The 17,415-nt window shown below is 43.3% G+C and overlaps 1 protein-coding gene across 5 annotated transcripts in view; it reads left to right on the top strand.

Annotated features, from left to right (window-relative positions):
* The window catches only part of TOM1L1 (target of myb1 like 1 membrane trafficking protein), a 50,305-nt gene that overhangs the window by 19,583 nt on the left and 13,307 nt on the right, over window positions 1-17,415 (top strand). For all 5 annotated transcript variants that reach the window (XR_004326647.1, XR_004326648.1, XM_032498461.1 and 2 more), the window contains 4 exons: window positions 10,502-10,635; window positions 14,923-14,983; window positions 15,380-15,497; window positions 16,770-16,866. Coding sequence is in view for 3 of the 5 variants with exons in the window: in XM_032498461.1 (XP_032354352.1) it covers window positions 10,502-10,635; window positions 14,923-14,983; window positions 15,380-15,497; window positions 16,770-16,866 (410 nt within the window). In the remaining 2 variants the exon portion in view is untranslated. The remainder of the gene's footprint in view (window positions 1-10,501; window positions 10,636-14,922; window positions 14,984-15,379; window positions 15,498-16,769; window positions 16,867-17,415) is intronic.

Raw genomic sequence — 17,415 nt, 5'->3', positions numbered from 1 at the left:
GCACTTCTGACACCAGCTCTGAGGTTGTGCCCCTGCACATTAAACAATTCTGGCACTGACTACCCAGGGATAGCACAGACCCCACAGGGTTAAGAGCTTAGTCCCACAAGATTGCCCCCGCTTCAGACACCAGTCGCAGGTAGTGGGTCCCCAGTGTCGACTGGAAAAAATGCACAATGTGAGAGTTGTGAGTTAAGTGTTATTTGGGGCAAAATGAGGACGGTAGCCCTGGACACAGCATCTCAGATAGCTCTGAGGAACTGCTCCAAAGAGGTGGAGTGGGGGGCAGCAGATATGTGATTTTAGTGAAGGGTGTGCGTGCAGTCAGGCACACATTTAGGCAGAGGCCTGCTGATAGTCATGAGGAGCAGGTGTCACTGCTAATGATTTTAGTGCCTTTCTGGATATGAGAAGATGCAAGAATTTGGGCTCATAAAATCTTCTGAAAATATCTAGCTCTCAGAAAGCCTGTTCTGCCAGTTTTCCCAGAGCACAGAGGGCCTCGTTCCTGCTCTCCTTTCAGGGTGTGTTGAAGGTCAGCGCCTGCAGTGGCTGGTGACCTCACCCTTGTGGAGACCCCTGATCACCCACACTTCGGTTCCATCTTGGCTCCTGATCAGGGGTTTCCCACCATCCCCTCCCCAGGTTGAGTAATTTGCTAGAGTAGCTCACAGAATCCAGGGGAACACTTTACTTACTATTAACCAGTTCATCATAACGGAGACAAATGAGCAAATGAAGAAGTCCATGCCGTGAGGTCTGGAAGGGTCCCCAGCACAGGAGCTTCTGTCCCTGTGCAGTTGGAGTTCACCACCATCCCAGCACCTGGATGTGTTCCCACCCACAAGCTCTCTGAACCCTAGAGTTTAGGGTTTCCTAGAGATTCCATTACAAAGGCTTGATTTATTCATTGGCCATTGGTGAAAACTCAATCTCCAGCCCCTCTCCTTCCTGGAGGTTGGGGGATGGGATTGAGGTTTCCACCTTCTAATCACAGGGTTGGTTCCTCTGGCAGCCAGCCCCTAATCCTCCAAGACTCCCCTCACTGGCGTAAACACTGGCTGGTGGAAAGGGGCTTATTATGAATCACGAAAGATGCTCCTCTCATCCTTTACTTCTCAGGAAATTCCAAGGGTTTTTAGAAGCTCTGTGCTAGGAACTGGGGATGAAGACCAAATATATATTTCTTTTTATATCATAATATCCTACCCCAGTGCAGTCCATCTAAGATAATGTGATGAAATCTGTGGAAATAGAGGACAAGGAAACTACCTGTCTTTTTTTTTTTTTTTTTTAACATTTTTGTATTGAGTTATAGTCATTTTACAAGGAAACTACCTGTCTTGATTCAAGGGTCTAAAAATGAAACCAGCAGAGAGACTATGGAGAAACAAAGTAATTCTCTAGTTTGCACTTTTTCAGATATTTTCTCACAACTGTCTAAACTATTCAGATTAGTGGAATCAGGATCCCCAGATAATGCCAGCTCCCTGCCTGGCTTCCCCCATGTGACCGGTCAGCAGGGGCTTTTGGAAGCTTCAGTATGAGCCCAGGGGGTCATCAGAGTTGGGGTAGGGGGCAAGGTGGGAGGCACTGAGGTCCCAGGAGCATCGCTGGGCACACTCCGAGGGGAGGAGTGCTAAAAGCATCTGAAATCCCTTGTGAGAGTTGGGAGACAGACACTATTTTTTACCCAGACTAGCTAATAATGACTTTTTTTTTTTAGCTTGTTAAAATAATTTACCTCTTCTTCCTCAAATCCCCTTGAAATGACACAAAATGTGAAAATAAGAGTAAATTCCAAGGATTACAGGAGAAACTAGACAGATCATCATGAGACCAGAATATGAGAATATTCAGTGTCCAGTAGTGTAAGTGGGATCAGACCAGCTGAGGTACACACGGCCCCACCCGGGAGAAAGAGACCCTTCCAGTGTGACTTTCCCCGTAAGCCGCCCGTGCTAGCCTCAAAATCAGAGGGAGATTGGATGGGTCTTGGGCATTCACAGGAAGGCGAAGACAGCCGTATCTGTCTTCTGCTGTCCCAGCACCTAACTCCAGGAGCGGGAGACTTCCAGTGTCACCGATGAGACTAGAGAAAAAGGATTTCATATTCTCACGGTTTCCAAGAGAACCTGGGACCTCAGCAGTCAGAGGAAAAAGGACCAGCACTCATGAGGGTTTTTAAACTTTGAAGGCAGGGGTCTTATCCTGAGAGATGAGGGTGCAGGAAGGCTGTTAGAGTTCTCAGGAAAAATATGGATGTTCCTTCTCTCCCTCCAAAGCTGAGGCTGAAGCTCTATTCTCCTTGCCATTTTCCTTTGTGGGGCTGAGCTGCCTTTTCTAGCTTATTGACTTATATAGTGAAAGGAAAACTTTGTATTTTTCCTAGTACTCACAACCAGCACTTCTGACACCAAGCACATAGGGCTTTTTGCCCACAGTAACCAGTTCTCCAAGGCCAGCTGGGTGTCCTACAATTCAGTTCAATTCTGACACTAACTACCCGGAGTTAGCACCAGATCTCACAGGTTAGCTGCCCCACTTAAGATGCCCATTGCAAGTCTGGGTCTCCCATACTTCTGACCAACTAGGCTATAAACTGGGGATTCTAACATCCCCCTCCTCGGGTTTGATAATTTACATGAATGGCTCACAGAACTCAAAGAGACACATACTTAAATTTACTGATTTACTTGTAAAGGACATTACAAAGGATGCAGGTGAAAGCCAGGTGAAAAGGTACAAAGGGTGAGGTCTGGAGGGGCCTCAAACGCAGAAGCTTCTGTCCCCATGGAGTTGAGGTGCACCACCCTCCTGACGCATGGGTGTGTTCACTAACCTGGAAGTTCTCCCAACCCGGCTTGTAGTTTATGGATTTTTATGGAGGCGTCATCAGTGGGCGTGACCAGTTAACTCTAATCTCCAGCCACCTCGCGTTGCTGGAGGATGGAGGGTGGAGCTAGACGCTCCAGGCTGCTAATCGTGTTTCCGTCTGTCTGGTGAACGGCTGCCAACTAGGAGCTTATCAGGAGTTGCCTCGTCAGAACAGAGGATGCTCCTGTCACCCAGGGAATTCCAGGAGATTTAGGGGCCCCGTCAGGAAGGGGGCGAAGACCAACATGTCTGTTTCTTGTTATTTCACGTGTGGGCTGTTCCGATGAGCCAGCTGCACGTGAGGTCTTTGACCCTTCTCGCCACCTTGTTCAGGCCCCAGGCTTCCTCTCCTGCCTCTCAGGGTCGTTAGGGTTGACAGAAAGGTGCCTTTCCGGCCCTTATGCCTTCATTTTCTTTCATATCTTCAGATCCTGTTTGGGTTTCAGCCTCAGACAACTTCCTATGCCTTTTTGAACATTTTAGGCATGCACATTAAAATATTTTGATAATGTGTCCAGCATTTTTGGGCATTTTGTTATCAGGCAGGTTCTCAGGATGCTTTTTTTTCCCCTTTAATTGAGGTAAAATTTACAGAACATAAAATTAACCATTTTAAAGTGTACAATTGAAAGTGTCCAGTTTAGTGGCATTTAGTACATTCATAGTATCACCATTTCCTCCCCTTAGTTCCAAGAATTTTTCATCATCCCCAGAGGAAGTCCTGTACCTCTGAGGCCATCTCTCCCGTTCCTGCCTTCGCTCAGTCCCAGGCAGCCACTCTTCCAGTTTCTGTTTCTGTGGATTTGCCTATTCCAGATATTTCATACAAATGGAATTACAAAATATGTGGCCTTTGTGTCTGCTTTCTTTCACTTACTGTCATATTTTCAAGGTTCACCCACGTTGTAACACCTTCTACGGCCCACTAGTCCATTGTCTGGATATACTGTATTTTGTTTATTCATTTATTAGTTGATAGACACTGGGTTGTTTCCACCTTTTGGCTATTGTGAGTAATACTGCTGTGAACATTCATGTATAAGCCTTTGTTTGAATACCTGTGTTCTTTTGAGTATGTGCCTAGGAGTGACATCACTGGGTCACATAGAAACTCTATGTTGAACTTTTTGAGGAGCTGCCAGAGTGTTCTGCACAGTGGCTGCACCATTTTACATTCCCACCGGCGATGCACAGGATTTCAGTTTCTCCATTTCCTCGTCAGCACTGGTTATCTTATGTTTTGTTTTTATAGCCACGTAGTATGTGTGAAGCGGTATCTCATTACAGTTTTGCTCTGCACGTCCCTGATGACTAATGATATTGAGCATCTCTATATAGCTTTTAAAAAAAAATCGTATTGAGTTATAGTCAGTTTACAATGTTGTGTCAATTTCTGGTGTACAGCACATTTTTTCAGTCGTACGTGAATATGCATATATTCATTTTCACATTCTTTTTCACCATGAGCTACTACGAGATCTTGTATATGTTTCCCTGTGCTCTATATAGCTTTTTAAGAAGTGAACCAGATCATGTTGTTCTTTGCTGGAAACCCTCCAGTGGAGTAAAACCCAGCCTTCTTACTCTGGCCTCCAAGCCCGTCTCCATCTGCTCCTGCCTACCTTTCCTTCCATAGCTCATGTGCTCTTCTGGGTCCAGCCACACCCGCCATGTTCCTGCTCCTCGGACGTGCAGAGTTCGTTCCTTCTTGCTGGGGAGCTGTTTCACCCTTGGCGCTCATGCTTTCCCTGTCTTCTAATGACCAGCTGTTTCTCATCATTCTGATCTTAGTGTGTTACCTCCTTCCAGGGGTCTTCTCTGGCCCCCCAGTCTTAAGTCAGCCACTTTCCTGTGACGCCCCCATTTCATTCTCCCCCCAGCACTCTGACACTTTTCCTGCTAGAACGGAAGTTTCACAGCCCTGTCTTGTTCACTGCTCAGGTTCTGCTCCCAGAGCGGTGCTGCAGGATGTAATCACTCAATGAAAATATCTTTAATACTTTAACAGATTTCCCTTGATTTTATGTGGTTTGAAGTTAAAATCTTTTCGCTTTAGTGTGAGTTAGAGATTTTTCCTCTATCTTTTTTCAACTAGATGGCTGGTTGTCCAAATAACATTTACTAACAGTTCATACCTTCTCCACTGATTTTAAGCACCTCTCCGTCACATTCTGTATTCTAATGCCAAGGACATCTTTCCAGAGGCTGTTCTCGTGGTTTAATCTGTTTGTCTATCCCTGTGTTGGTATCATACTGTTTTTCACAGGGCTTATCAGTCAAACCGCTGGCACGTTCTATTTGGGTAACTTGAAAAGAGTTTAATCAAGGTACTGTTTATTTAGTGAGATGTCACAGGGTTCAGAGAAACCCAGCTAGTTTGCTGTTAACTAATGTCCCTAGGAATGAATAAGCAAGAGGAAACTTGCCAAACCCGGTGGAAGGAATCACGTGAGGACGGCAGCCTGGAGAGTTAGTGGTGCCTTTGCTGGAAGGAATGAAGACAATAAATATCCAGGCCTCACTCTCCTCCTTTCTCCCATTTCCTGCCCGTGTGTCCTGTCAGCTGAGCCGTCAGAAGCGAGAGGGGTCCTAGTGGTGTGTTCCCCAGGGCACAGAGCAGGCCAGAGAGTGTGGAGGGTGGATCAGGAAGGCAAAAGGAAGGTGTCCAGCCCTTAGGGAAAGTCTCCACTCAAAAATTTCTTGACTCTTCTTGTACATGTACTTTAACCAGTGATCAGCGTCTCATATGCAAATTTGTTAACTTTAAAAGCAGCCCCTGTACTTGGAATTACTTCTTGTTTCATCTGTTGGCACGTATCTTCCAGCAGCTGTTCTGTTTCTTTGCAATGTTCTGTTTATTCCCCTGTCTGTTTCCTTCCGTCTGAAATCCAGGATCCATTCCTCCAGTCCATGCTGTACAGTTAGATTCTGAAGCCCTGCTAAATTCACGGGCTCCTGCTCTTTGTTAGACTCTCAGGCAGTAAAACAGTTTTGCTGAAGGACACCTTTCCCCACCACTGCTATTGCTCCTGGACTTTGAACTTCATTAAGGGCAGAGACCGGATTTCTTTTAGTTTGCCAGAGTGGAGTGCAAAGATTCTCAGGCTGCATCCAGTCTAATGAGCGTTGCAGTGAGTTGAAAGGATCTGCTCTGGTCACAGGAGTGGAATGTCGGCTGCATGTTCTCTCATTTGCTTGCTGGGCGTTGTGCGCTTGGCTCTCAACCACTGACTTTCCCTGGTACCTCCCACTTCAGTCTTGGCTTGTTTTTTGCCTAGACCCAGTGGGACCATGGGATAAGAGAATGTTTTAGTCTTACGTAGAATAAAGTGAGCTCGGATTTTGAAAGCACAACTAGAAAAAGCCTTACTCTTAATTTATTGGAGGAATTTGAAATCACGTGAATCTAAAATTTGATCCTGTGAGAATAATTGATAACCAGCTGAGAAAAAATCCTGAGGGTAAAATAGAAAGTCATCCTGCCCTGACCACTCTTACTATCTTTCCCGTTCAGAGACAGGTAAGGTGTTAGGAGTGGAAGGGACTTTCAGTGCCACTGAGACCATCTCCCTTCCTTTACGGATGAGGCTGCTGCTTCAGAAAGGGGATGATTTGTCCCCCCAGTGGCAAGCGATTGATGGGGCAGAGTGAAGCCTTGTCCTCCTGAGGCCATGTTCTAGCCAGTACAGCATTCATTTCTCATTTTGAACCCAGGACTGACTGACTGCCTAACGTAGGTGGCGAACCATCGTCTTTCCATGTGGGTGTGTATTAGCTCCCTATCTAGGCTGGAAGCTGGCTAAAGGCAGTAGCCAAGACCTCTGCTTGTAACTCCCCACAACTCTGCATATGTAGAGTAGATGGTTTATACACTGAGTGAGCTCATTAAATGTCTGTTAAATTGAATAGACCGATTCTCTTTTGAAGAATTTATGATTTAGCACAAAAGGAAGGACTAAGAAGTTATTGAAGATGTTGACAATATTTGGTTGGGAAAAAGAGTTGGAAAAGGTCTAATAAGTTAATGATTTTCTGGAGGATCGTGTTAACAGTTAATTTATCGTTCATTCAGCTGAGGCCTGTCAAAGGAATAAGACTGTAAGAGCATGTGATGCTGAGAAAAGTTCGGTTTTAGGGTGAGTGGGGGCAGTTTTGATTTTGAGTGGATAGGGATGTTCTCGGGGTCTCTTGCTGTCGGGATGGGAGGTCTTGGGGGAGAGGAAATGTGTAACGGGAGTAGTGCCAGACAGACAGCATTTCCAGAGAAGGCTGTCAAACACATAAACATTTCTTCTTTTTTTCCTTTTACAAGGCATATGTTCAGGTACTTTTTCTTTTTATTGGGTTGCCCTGTGTTGGGGAATGTCAGACAATTGCAGTTGGAGTTGAAATTGTGCAAGAATCTTCTTCCTTGATACCTGAGTGCTCTGGAGAGAGTGGGAGCCATCTGGATGTCAGAAGAGTAAGCTCTTAATGAGCTCTTTTGTGTTTTGCTCCAGAGAGTTTTGAATTGATTATTAAATTCACTTTAACCTCAAAGCCTCCCTTTGCTTTGATATAGTGCAAAGGGAGGCGATTCTGGGGGCTCCGTGATGGGCATGTGTGCCCACAGCTGTTCCTCCGTGTTCTGACTGCCCCCCCTGGCTCCCCACGTCCACAGTCCTGCAGGTGTCTGCTGTGGGGAACTTCTGACCCATCCTTTTGGTCCGTGGTGCTTAATCTGTGCTGTTTCCAGGTGGCTGGGCCCTCCTTGGAGACAGACATCAGCTGCAGAGATCAGAGTGGGCTGGTTTTTGAAGAGGTTTTTCAGATTCTGCTTGGCAAACCTGCTGAGAAATATGGTCCTGCTTTCATGTTCCCTTTCCGTCTGTCTCTTGAGAGAGCAGAGCAGCGGTCTTCATGTGACTGGGAAACTGTTGGTGTTGGCTGCAAATTCATTTCAAATTAATTTCTACATTTTTGTCACAGACATCTAACAGCCATCGTATTTCCTTGATCTCAACATTGTTCTCGCAGGGCAGCCAGTGAGCAAGAAGGAGGACAGTTCTGCACACTCAGGACGCAACAACAAAGGCAGAGTTCTCGTTCATCGTGGAGGTTTTAACAAATGCTGCTCCTAGTTTTTTCCTTTGGTTAATATCGGACCCTAGGTAATGGCGCAAATGTTATAGAAATATGTTACTTGGTCAGCTATGCTTCTGGTGATGCCTCCTTAGCACCCATAATACACCCGCTGACTGCCTGCTGGGGCTTCAGCTACATCATTTTCTGTTCTTACAACAGTCCTGCAAAGTGGTTGTTATCCTTGTTTTATAGATGAAGACATAAGCTGAAGCTAAAATTTCAACCAGATCCCGTATCAGGTACGTGTATGGGAGATGCCTTTCGTCTACGGAGTCTAAAGTCTGTTCTCTTTTTGTGCTGGACCAGGGGCCGTAAGTGAGCCAGAGTTAGTCACCCCCTGACTTTGTTTTATTAGGATATGGCCACACCCATTGGTTTACATACCGTCTGTGGTTGCTTTCCTGTTGCAGTGGCAGAGTTGGGTAGTTGCCACAGGGACCATTGCAGCCCACAAAGCAGAAAATATTTAACATCTGGACTTTTAAGAAAAAGTTTGTCAACCGCTGCTGACAGTGACCACATGTTAGGAACCAGGACAGGTTTTCTGGTTGCACAGCGCGAGTATAAAAACCCAGAGTCTCATCTGTCTGTCTCACTTTTTTTTTTTTTTTTCCTTTTCCTTTGTTTCTGTCTTCTGAATATTTTTGTTAAGATTTTGTGGGGGTGTTCTGGCCTTTACCTCTGAGTGTAAATGCCAGTCTAGTGATGGTTAGATTTATTTATTTGGAGATTTCCTGTAGGAAGTCTTGCAGTAGATTGATTGTTTGAGATTCTTAACAGTTCTGTGAAGCATACGTTTTTCAGCAGGTCTGTCTTTCTTGAGGGGGAAGATCAGGTAATGTAATAGTGCTGTGAATTAGCAAGTTCTGCTGCTGTTATTTTGAAAGGGGAACTTCCTTGTGTTTTTGCCTGATGTCAGTGTACTATTGCATGGACAAATCCTAGCCAAGGGGGGTTTGAAGGAATATTGATACCAGTTTTATGCCCCTCAGGTTTATTGGAAGTTTGCCTAGGAGAAAGTAAGTTGTTAAGGTAGCCGTTTTCAAACGTCAGTGCACATAAGAAACACTCTGAGATGCTTGTTAGAAAATGTGAATTCCCAAACTCTCAGCCTTGGAGATTCTGAACGAGTAAGTCTGCTGTAGGCACCTCTGATGCTTACGAGAAAAAGATGTTTTTTTGTGGGGAGTGGAGTCTTCTGTAATACAGTGGTCTTAGGCAGTCCAAATAAGGAGGGTATTGATAACTGTTTTTTTAATGGTTCAGTTTACCTTGGAATGTGATGTTGTAACTATGAACTTTACATGTTTAAGTAAAACATAATAGGAAAATTATGCTGCTATAAATGCATTTTAACTACTATTTTCTTCCATTACCACAGATAACAACAATAGCATTTTATGTTTTATGTGGTGCTTTATAGAGTTCCTCATTACACACATCTCATTTGATTTTTATGTCACCCCTTGAGGTAGATGTGGTGAGTAGTATATTTTTCACTTATCAAGTGAGTAAGCTGAGAGTTGGAAAACCTTGATTTTTGTTTCCCCTAATGTGGCACAGCTAATAAGCAGTGTAGGATTCCTGCCCACCACTTTTAATTTCTAGTCCAGTGTTATGTGCAGTGTGCCTTATTGTCCTTATCATGCCTGCTTTGACTGTCAGAGGAACATATCAGTCTGATTTCCTCCTGATAGAGGCAGGAGGAGCTGTCTGATGCAGGAAAAACGGATGTGGGGCGTGAGGAGGGCCATGTCCCAGGTCTCGGCTGAGCCCTTGGGATGTGCCCCGCCAAGTGTGGGTCCTTGGCTTCGATCAGGAAAGAATTCAAGTGTGAGCCACGGTTGAGTAAAGGTAGATTTATTTAGAGAGATACATACTGCATAGGCTGTTATAAAAGGCAAGAGAAAGACCATGAGGTGTGGGGGTTGGGTGCTCAGGTTAAAGTAGAAGTAGGTACACGCTCCATAGACAGAGTATGGGCTGTCTCCAGGAGGAGGGAGCAAGAGAGGCGGCCGCGAGGTGGTGTTGCTTTTTTTTAATGGGCTCGGTAGCTTCATCTGCTAAAAAGTGAGAGGACCATTTCAGTTACCCTGGGGAAGAGGCTGGGATTCTTAGGAATTGGGCCACCGCCCACTCTTTGACCTTTTATGGTTACCTTGGAACTGTCATGGCGCCTGTGGGCATGTTATTTAACATGCTCATATATTACAGTGAGCGTATAATGAAGCTCAAGGTCTACTGGAAGTCAAGCCTTCCTCCATCTTAATCCTCAAGGTCTACTGGGAGTGGAATCTTCCACCATTTTGGTGTTAATTGCCGCATCATTCCTTGAATGGCTGTGCCCTGCCCCCTTCCCTCCTGTCTCATGTCCATAGTGAAACACTTCGGTAATTTCCCATAGGTGACTCAGTGTGGAGGTGGTCACAGTAGTAGTCACATTGGCAAATCAGTTACATTTCTAGCGTGGAAGAAGAAATGTCTCTCCTCTCTTTGACAGAAACTTTATAAGACTGGTCGGGAGATGCAGGAGAGGATCATGGACCTGCTGGTGGTGGTGGAGAATGAGGATGTCACTGTTGAGCTGATTCAAGTGAATGAGGATTTGAATAACGCCATCCTTGGGTGTGAGAGGTGAGCAGTGGTGCGTCCTGTCCGACCCTCCCCCGGTGCTGGTGCCACCACCAGGCACTGAGCAGTGTCCTAAGAATGCCTACAGGTGGACGTCAGAAAGGGCAAGAACAAGTTCTGGACATGGCCGCCTTCCTCCCAAGGCAGGGAATCCTGGCCCTGGCCTCCTGGGAGCCTGGGGTACGGCTTGCAGGAGTGAGCATGGGCCCGAGTGGTGCAAGGTGCATTCGTGGGCGGTGTAAGCAGTGCTCACCTGTGACAGGGCGGCCTGGGTCTCACTCACCTACTACTGTCTGCGCTGAGCACAGCATAGGCTCTCAGCAGAGTGGGTATAAACAAAGCATCTTAGTGAAAGTGAGGTTCCTCCTAAGTTTGAGGTAGAGGACAACATGGAAATGGTAAAGAGAAGAGGGGAGGGTGTTTACATGGAGAAAATAGTGTATACGAAACCGGAGTAACCAGTGAGGAAAACCTATATATAAACATAGAGTGTTTTAAAAAAAAAATTCTGCTCAGAAAAGTATGAAGGCAAAAATAAATACAGTTATCTGTCGGTATCTGCAGGGAATTGGTTGCAGGACCCCCCAAGGATACCAAAATCCATGGCTGCTCTAGTCCCATAGGTAAAAGGGCATAGTATTTGCATATAACTCTGCACATCCCCCCATATACTTTAAATCATCTCTAGAGTATTATAATACCAATAAACATAAATGCTATGTAAATAGTTGCCTTTTTAGAACTTTTCTGGATGTTTTTTTTCCTTTTTCGAATATTTTCAACTCAAGGTTGGTTGAATCCTCAGATGCAGAACCCACAGATACAGAATTTGTGGATACGGAGGGTTGACTACTTAAAATTGTGTTTCTAACATTTTAGTTTTTTTCTGAACTTTTTTATAGTTATGGTCATGTAAAGAACATATACTTTTGTTTCTCCACTGCATAACAAGCATTTGTATATCCTGTATGTTTAAATGCTTTGCTAAACCAATATTGTAGCTGCATAATGGCCCATGTTTCTCTCTCAGTTCCCTTATTAGGCATTTAAGTTGTTTCTAATTCATTTATTCATTTATCAGAGTAATAGTCTTATAATCTATTATGATCTATGATCGGGAAAACACCTTCAATCATACATATAAACGTACACACTTGGAAAGTGAAATACACAGTGACTCAAACGTAAGGGAGGTCTGTTTGGTGAGGATAATCACAGCCAGACCTAATCCAGGTCGGGAGGAGGAAGGGAAGGCGTCTATGGGGACATGCCAGCTAAGCCGAAACTGCAGGATGAGGAGGAGTTGGCTCAACAAGGAGCAGAGCAAGAGGACATAGAGTTTGTGAAGCTACGGGGATGTTTAGCAGACTGGAAGAGAGAGCCGGCACCCAGCCCCCAGCCCCACGCAGCAGCGTCAAGCTTTGACTGACAGGTGGCCTTCTCCTCAGTCTTAATGTAAATTGCTTTATAATAACATAGCTGTAGGCCCGTCTCCTGGTCTCTTCCCAAACCTATCCCTAGGGCTTCCTGGCTTAGGTATTCTGGAACCTCTGAGATCCCCCAACTTTCTCTAGATCCTTGTTTTGAATAGGAGTAGTAGTACAATGTCCTATCATTGTGGGTAGGACAGTTTTCCCTTGTGTGACCCCTACTCACTAAATATCAGAGGTGTTCCTCCTAGTTAAGGTAGCATTTCCAGATACCCATAGGGGAACCATTTTTGTTTAGAAATACTGGGAATTAGTGTCCATGTTTACCACCAGCTGATGCATAATGGGACCAGTGTAATGCAGGGAAAGAGGTGAACAGACCCAGATTCAAATCTTGCTGATGATTTTGGACAAATTGCTTAACTCTTTTAAGACCTAGGTTTTCCTTCTGTTTATTAAAGAAGGTAATACTACCCATTTGGAAGGGGTGTGTTTATTTCATTTGTTTGCTTTTGAGAATTAAATATATATAAAAGCACCTATCTGAGTGCTGGCGCATCGTGACACTCGTTAATTTCTTGTCCTTCTCCCCATGAATGTCCCACTGAGCCTTTTAATTTATTGTTGAGACTTTTCTCCCCATTGATTGTGAATGAACCACAAGAATTGACTAAGTAAACCAATAGCTATGAAATAAATTATTTCCTTCACTGTCTCACTATCAGGGGTAGCAGCTGTCTGTGTAAAGAGATGATGGGGCACCAAGGGATGTGAACCCAGTGACCATGTTCTCTTAGCTCTGAGCAAGCTCTCACAAACCTTATCCTTCATTCTCTTTGGTATAGATCTCTGTAAGGGGAAAAAATACCTAAAGAAAACCACGTAGTTTTCAGTAGAGTGCTGACTTCTGGTTTTCATTATGAAGAATTCTATTACAAACCACAAGACCACTTTCTAAAAGCTTCCTCCCAGGGAGGGAAGTGTGTTTATTTGGCCTAGATACCAGGAGATTGGATTACCTCTGTGAACAGCTTTTTCTGATTCAGCCTAGACCAAGTGTGCCAAAAGCAACTGTCATAAATTGGGAGACAGAAACATATCCTAAGATTCGGAGAAAAATTCTCACTTCTAGATACTAGTCTGATGTATTAGTTTCCCACGGTTGCTGTAACAAATTACTACAAATTTTGTGGCCTTAAATAACAGATGTGTACCTCTCACAGTTCTGTAAGACTCCTAAATGGGTCTCACTGGGCCGTCATCGAGGTGCTGGCAGGGTTGTGCTCCTTTCTGGAGGCTGTAGAGGAGAATTGTTTCCTTAATTTGTGTGGCTTATGCCACTTTCCCAGGGTCCCTGCCCCCTTTCCTCCATCTTCAAAGCCGGCGTTGTCTGGTCGGGTCCTTCTCACCTCATATCCTTCTTGCTTCCTCTTCTGTCTCTCTCTTCCACATTTAAGGACCTTTGTGATTTCACTGGGCTCATCTTTATAGTCCAGGATAATCTCCCTATTAAAGTCCAGTCACTAGCAACCTTCACTGCATATGCCTTCTGACCCAACCCACTGTTCCACTGACTGGAATGTGGGTCTCTATGGGCGGGGGGTGGGCATCATTCTGCTTATCACAGTTGGCCCTCTGTTCCCCAGAGATGCACATCCATCCCACATTTCACCATCCCCCCAAAGTCTCCACTTGTCATATCCAGGAAATACCTGTGCAAGTGAGGAAACAGAAGTGTGTTACTCAAGGTGTGATTGTGAAGGTTGTTTATACCTTACATGTAACTAGCATGCAAGAAGCCAATGTTAGGAGTAGATGGAAGAAGTTAACGCATGTATTAGAAAGGGAAAAATCCTTAAACCTGAGTCCATGTTCTAATTCATTGTAAGCTTTTAGACTTCAAAGTGCCCAGGTTCATGGAGTCCGTGTGTCATAATAGTAATACTCTGTGTTCCTAAAGCAGCTGTTAGTTTGCAAAGCATTTCCACATTCAACCACCTGTATTATCTATCTGTATCTTGCCCCTGAGAATAACTTTCTGAGGAAATGGTTCAAATGTTGCCATTCTTTTTGAGCAGATGGAGAACTGAGAATCACATGAGTGGTCTTACAGCTACTCAGTAGTAATGCTGACACTTGAACCTTGGATTTCCACCTTCACTTCACTATTCTTTCAAACCTAACCTCTTATTTATTTATTTAAGTGCTCCTCCTCTTACCCACAGTGTATGAGCAATGTAAAAATTAAAACAAAGTTGTAGAAGGTCATTATTTTTAGGTGTCAAATGTCTCATAAAAATGCAGGTTAAACAGTGAAAATATGTTAAGTGTATTTGAATTTTATGGGAAATGATAATCTTTGATAGTTTTGGCAAAATGGGAAACAACTTAAATATTTGAGAATAAGGAGAATAGTTAAATATGTGATGCTTTCATAAGGTAAAATATGCAGCCACCAGAAGTTGTATTTCTGAGTAACTAGAAAAAATGCTCGCAACATAATAGAATTAGGTTACAGAATTATGTTAAGTATAATTTCAACTAAGTTTAAAATACATTAATTTACAGGAAAAAATACTGGAAGGAAATATGTCATATCATACATCACATGGTTAATGAGGACCATATCTAGGTGATAGATTTATTAATTTTAATATTTGTCTATTCTCTCAGTGTTTTCTCTAAAGGTGTTATTACCTTTGTAAACTGGGGGAAAGTTATTAAAGTACTTTATTGAGAATTGATTGGGAATGAGGCTGATTATTCCTAAATATTTGCGTATTAGTAATTTGTTAAATATTACAGCATTTTCATATCTGTTTTCTTCTATAAATACTTGCATTTTTTTCAATTCAAACAGGTTTACTCGAAACCAACAAAGGATTTTGGAGCAAAATAAGAACCAGAGGGAAGATGCCAATGTAAGTGAATAGAAATGTTATAAAATAAACGATTGAAAATTCTGTCAATTGTATGGTAAGGAGCAAGGCTTATCTAAAACAAGTCTTAAGAAAGAGGAGACATGCATTTATGATTTGGAGCAATTTTGGTAGTGTAGAATAGTTGCCTTAATAACTTGATGGTATTGAGTTAGTGATGAGAGGTCGTAATAAGATTCTCTAATTAAGCAGGAACCTGTGTCAGTGCTGAGATGTGATTAGTACTAGTGTTGCCCGTTGAGTGGAGAATTTTCCCTCATGATACCTCCAAGTAGGATCTTCTTTTCTCCAAAAGGAAGTTTCTGGGGAGAAAGGTGGTATGATAAACTGCCTGACACTTTTTTTCTAATTTTTTTTTTCTGTTTGCTTTGTTTTCAGACTACCAGTGAACCTTCTGCCCCGTCCTCTGATCTCCTTGACCTAAGTCCTAGCCCTCGGATGCATAGGGCCTCTCTGGGAGAACTCAACACCCTGAATGCTCAGCTTTCAGACTTAAGTAAATAAGCACATGGGCCTTTTCAGACCAGCAGAAGATCTTGATGTCAAACAGTTCTCCTTGGTTTCTTGATTAAATGCAACCTGAGAAGGACTGAAGTCAGTCTGACTATCAGAGAACTGTATCAGGAGATGTAATTACTTCTTGGCAAGTGGTTGGGTCATGCCTAGTACAGCAGTGGGATGTGTCTGGGGGAGGAGGTCCTTGAAACTCATCACGCTGGCTTAGAATCTCAGAGTTCACCTGGCCTGCTTATGGAGCTTGTTCAACTCCATGGCCAAGAGGTAGACCTACTGTGAACCCACACTGTTATCTTTGGGTTTCTCTGGCATACTACAGCTTCAGGTAAGGGAATATTTGATGCACACAGAGAGAATCAGGAACATGAGGTGGTGAAATGTAGAGGGCAAAACGCAGGTTTTTGAGTCAGAGATGTCCAAGTTGAAATCCCAGTTCAGCCACCTCTCAGCCACCCAGCCCCGAAGTGAGAGCGGTGGTTGCTTTAATGGGTTTCTGCGAAGGTGAATGAATGGTGCTGTACTACGTGGTCTTAGGTTACCTCCCTTATCTATCTTACTTGTTACCTCCTGCAACTCTTCCTAGAGCGTTTTGGTAAATTACAAAATAAGGATGATGAAAAATGCGGAAATCCAGATTTTTTGCCAAGTTAAAATCAATTTGTTCTCCTTTTATGTTAGCAGGTTTTTCCAAATCAAAATATTCAGTATCACTCAGTTTATGGTTTTCTGATGACTTCCCCCATTTCTAAAATGTTGACTGCTTGCTTAGACCAGTGGGAGTCCGTTACGTTGAAGAGTTTTCTTGAATTATCAGGCATTTTTCGGTGGAGGGGGGATAATTACCTAATTGATAGTGTCTTATGGGAAGGATGCCTTATGGGAAGTTAAGAGTTTGTGAGCTAAGAGTAGAGTTCTGTATGTAGCATAGCTTTTTACTTTTGGACTTGGCAGAACAAGACATAAAATCCTTTCCATTCTGAATCAGCTTAGGATTTTAGAAAACCCAATACAATAGCGTTTGCTACCTTTGCAACTTCCTCTTTTTGTGGCAGGGTATTTCTCCCTTTCCATTTGCCATAAATGATGTTTTTTTTAATTTCTGTTCGAGAAAATCTCATGATTTTGTAGTACAGAACTGCCTCTATCTCTTTAATTTGGTGCTGGTGGGTTTTTTTACCTGTAGAAAATCCAGCAGAACAGCTGACTGACAGCATGTTTTAAAGCCAAACAACAAGTACATTTTGTGTTCTAGATTTCAGCTCTCCAAGTCCTGTTGTAACAAACAACTTGAAACCCAGTCTTCACGCACAGGTGGATTTACTAGCCTTGGAAAATACAGAAACACCCCTGTAAGTATGTCAGTGATATTCCAGAACTGATACCTTCTCTGATTCCTCATACTTAAGAAAACATGATGTAATAGAAAAGGTAGAGACTTGGGACTCATACCTAACTGACTTGAAATTTCAGTGCTACTTCCTATTAGCTGTGTGACCTTGGATGAGAAACTTAACCACCGTGAGCCTTCAGTTTTCTTCTGAAAATACACTCTTAAGATTCTTACAAAGCTTCTGTGAAATGCTGTATGTACCTCCTAGTATAGCACTTGATGCAGAGTAAGCCTTCAATAAATTTTCTGTTTCTCTTATTTTTTAGTAGTAATAGGGGGTAAGGAAAATAAATGACAAAATGGGGGGAACAGAAATGGCCATACAGATGGCAGGCACTTTGCTGAGTTGTTTTTGTTTATTTCATTTAGTCTTTGCAAAAGTTCTTAGATCTGTGCTGTTATTATTATTCCCATTTTACAGGATAAAAGACTGAGACTCAGGGAATAGAACTTGCCCAGCTTCATATATTTATTAAGTAGCAGGTCTGATAAACTTACAGTTCAGAAA

Source organism: Camelus ferus, chromosome 16, assembly GCF_009834535.1.
Source record: "Camelus ferus isolate YT-003-E chromosome 16, BCGSAC_Cfer_1.0, whole genome shotgun sequence".
NCBI lineage: Eukaryota > Metazoa > Chordata > Mammalia > Artiodactyla > Camelidae > Camelus > Camelus ferus.
This window is presented reverse-complemented; position numbering and strand designations above follow the sequence as displayed.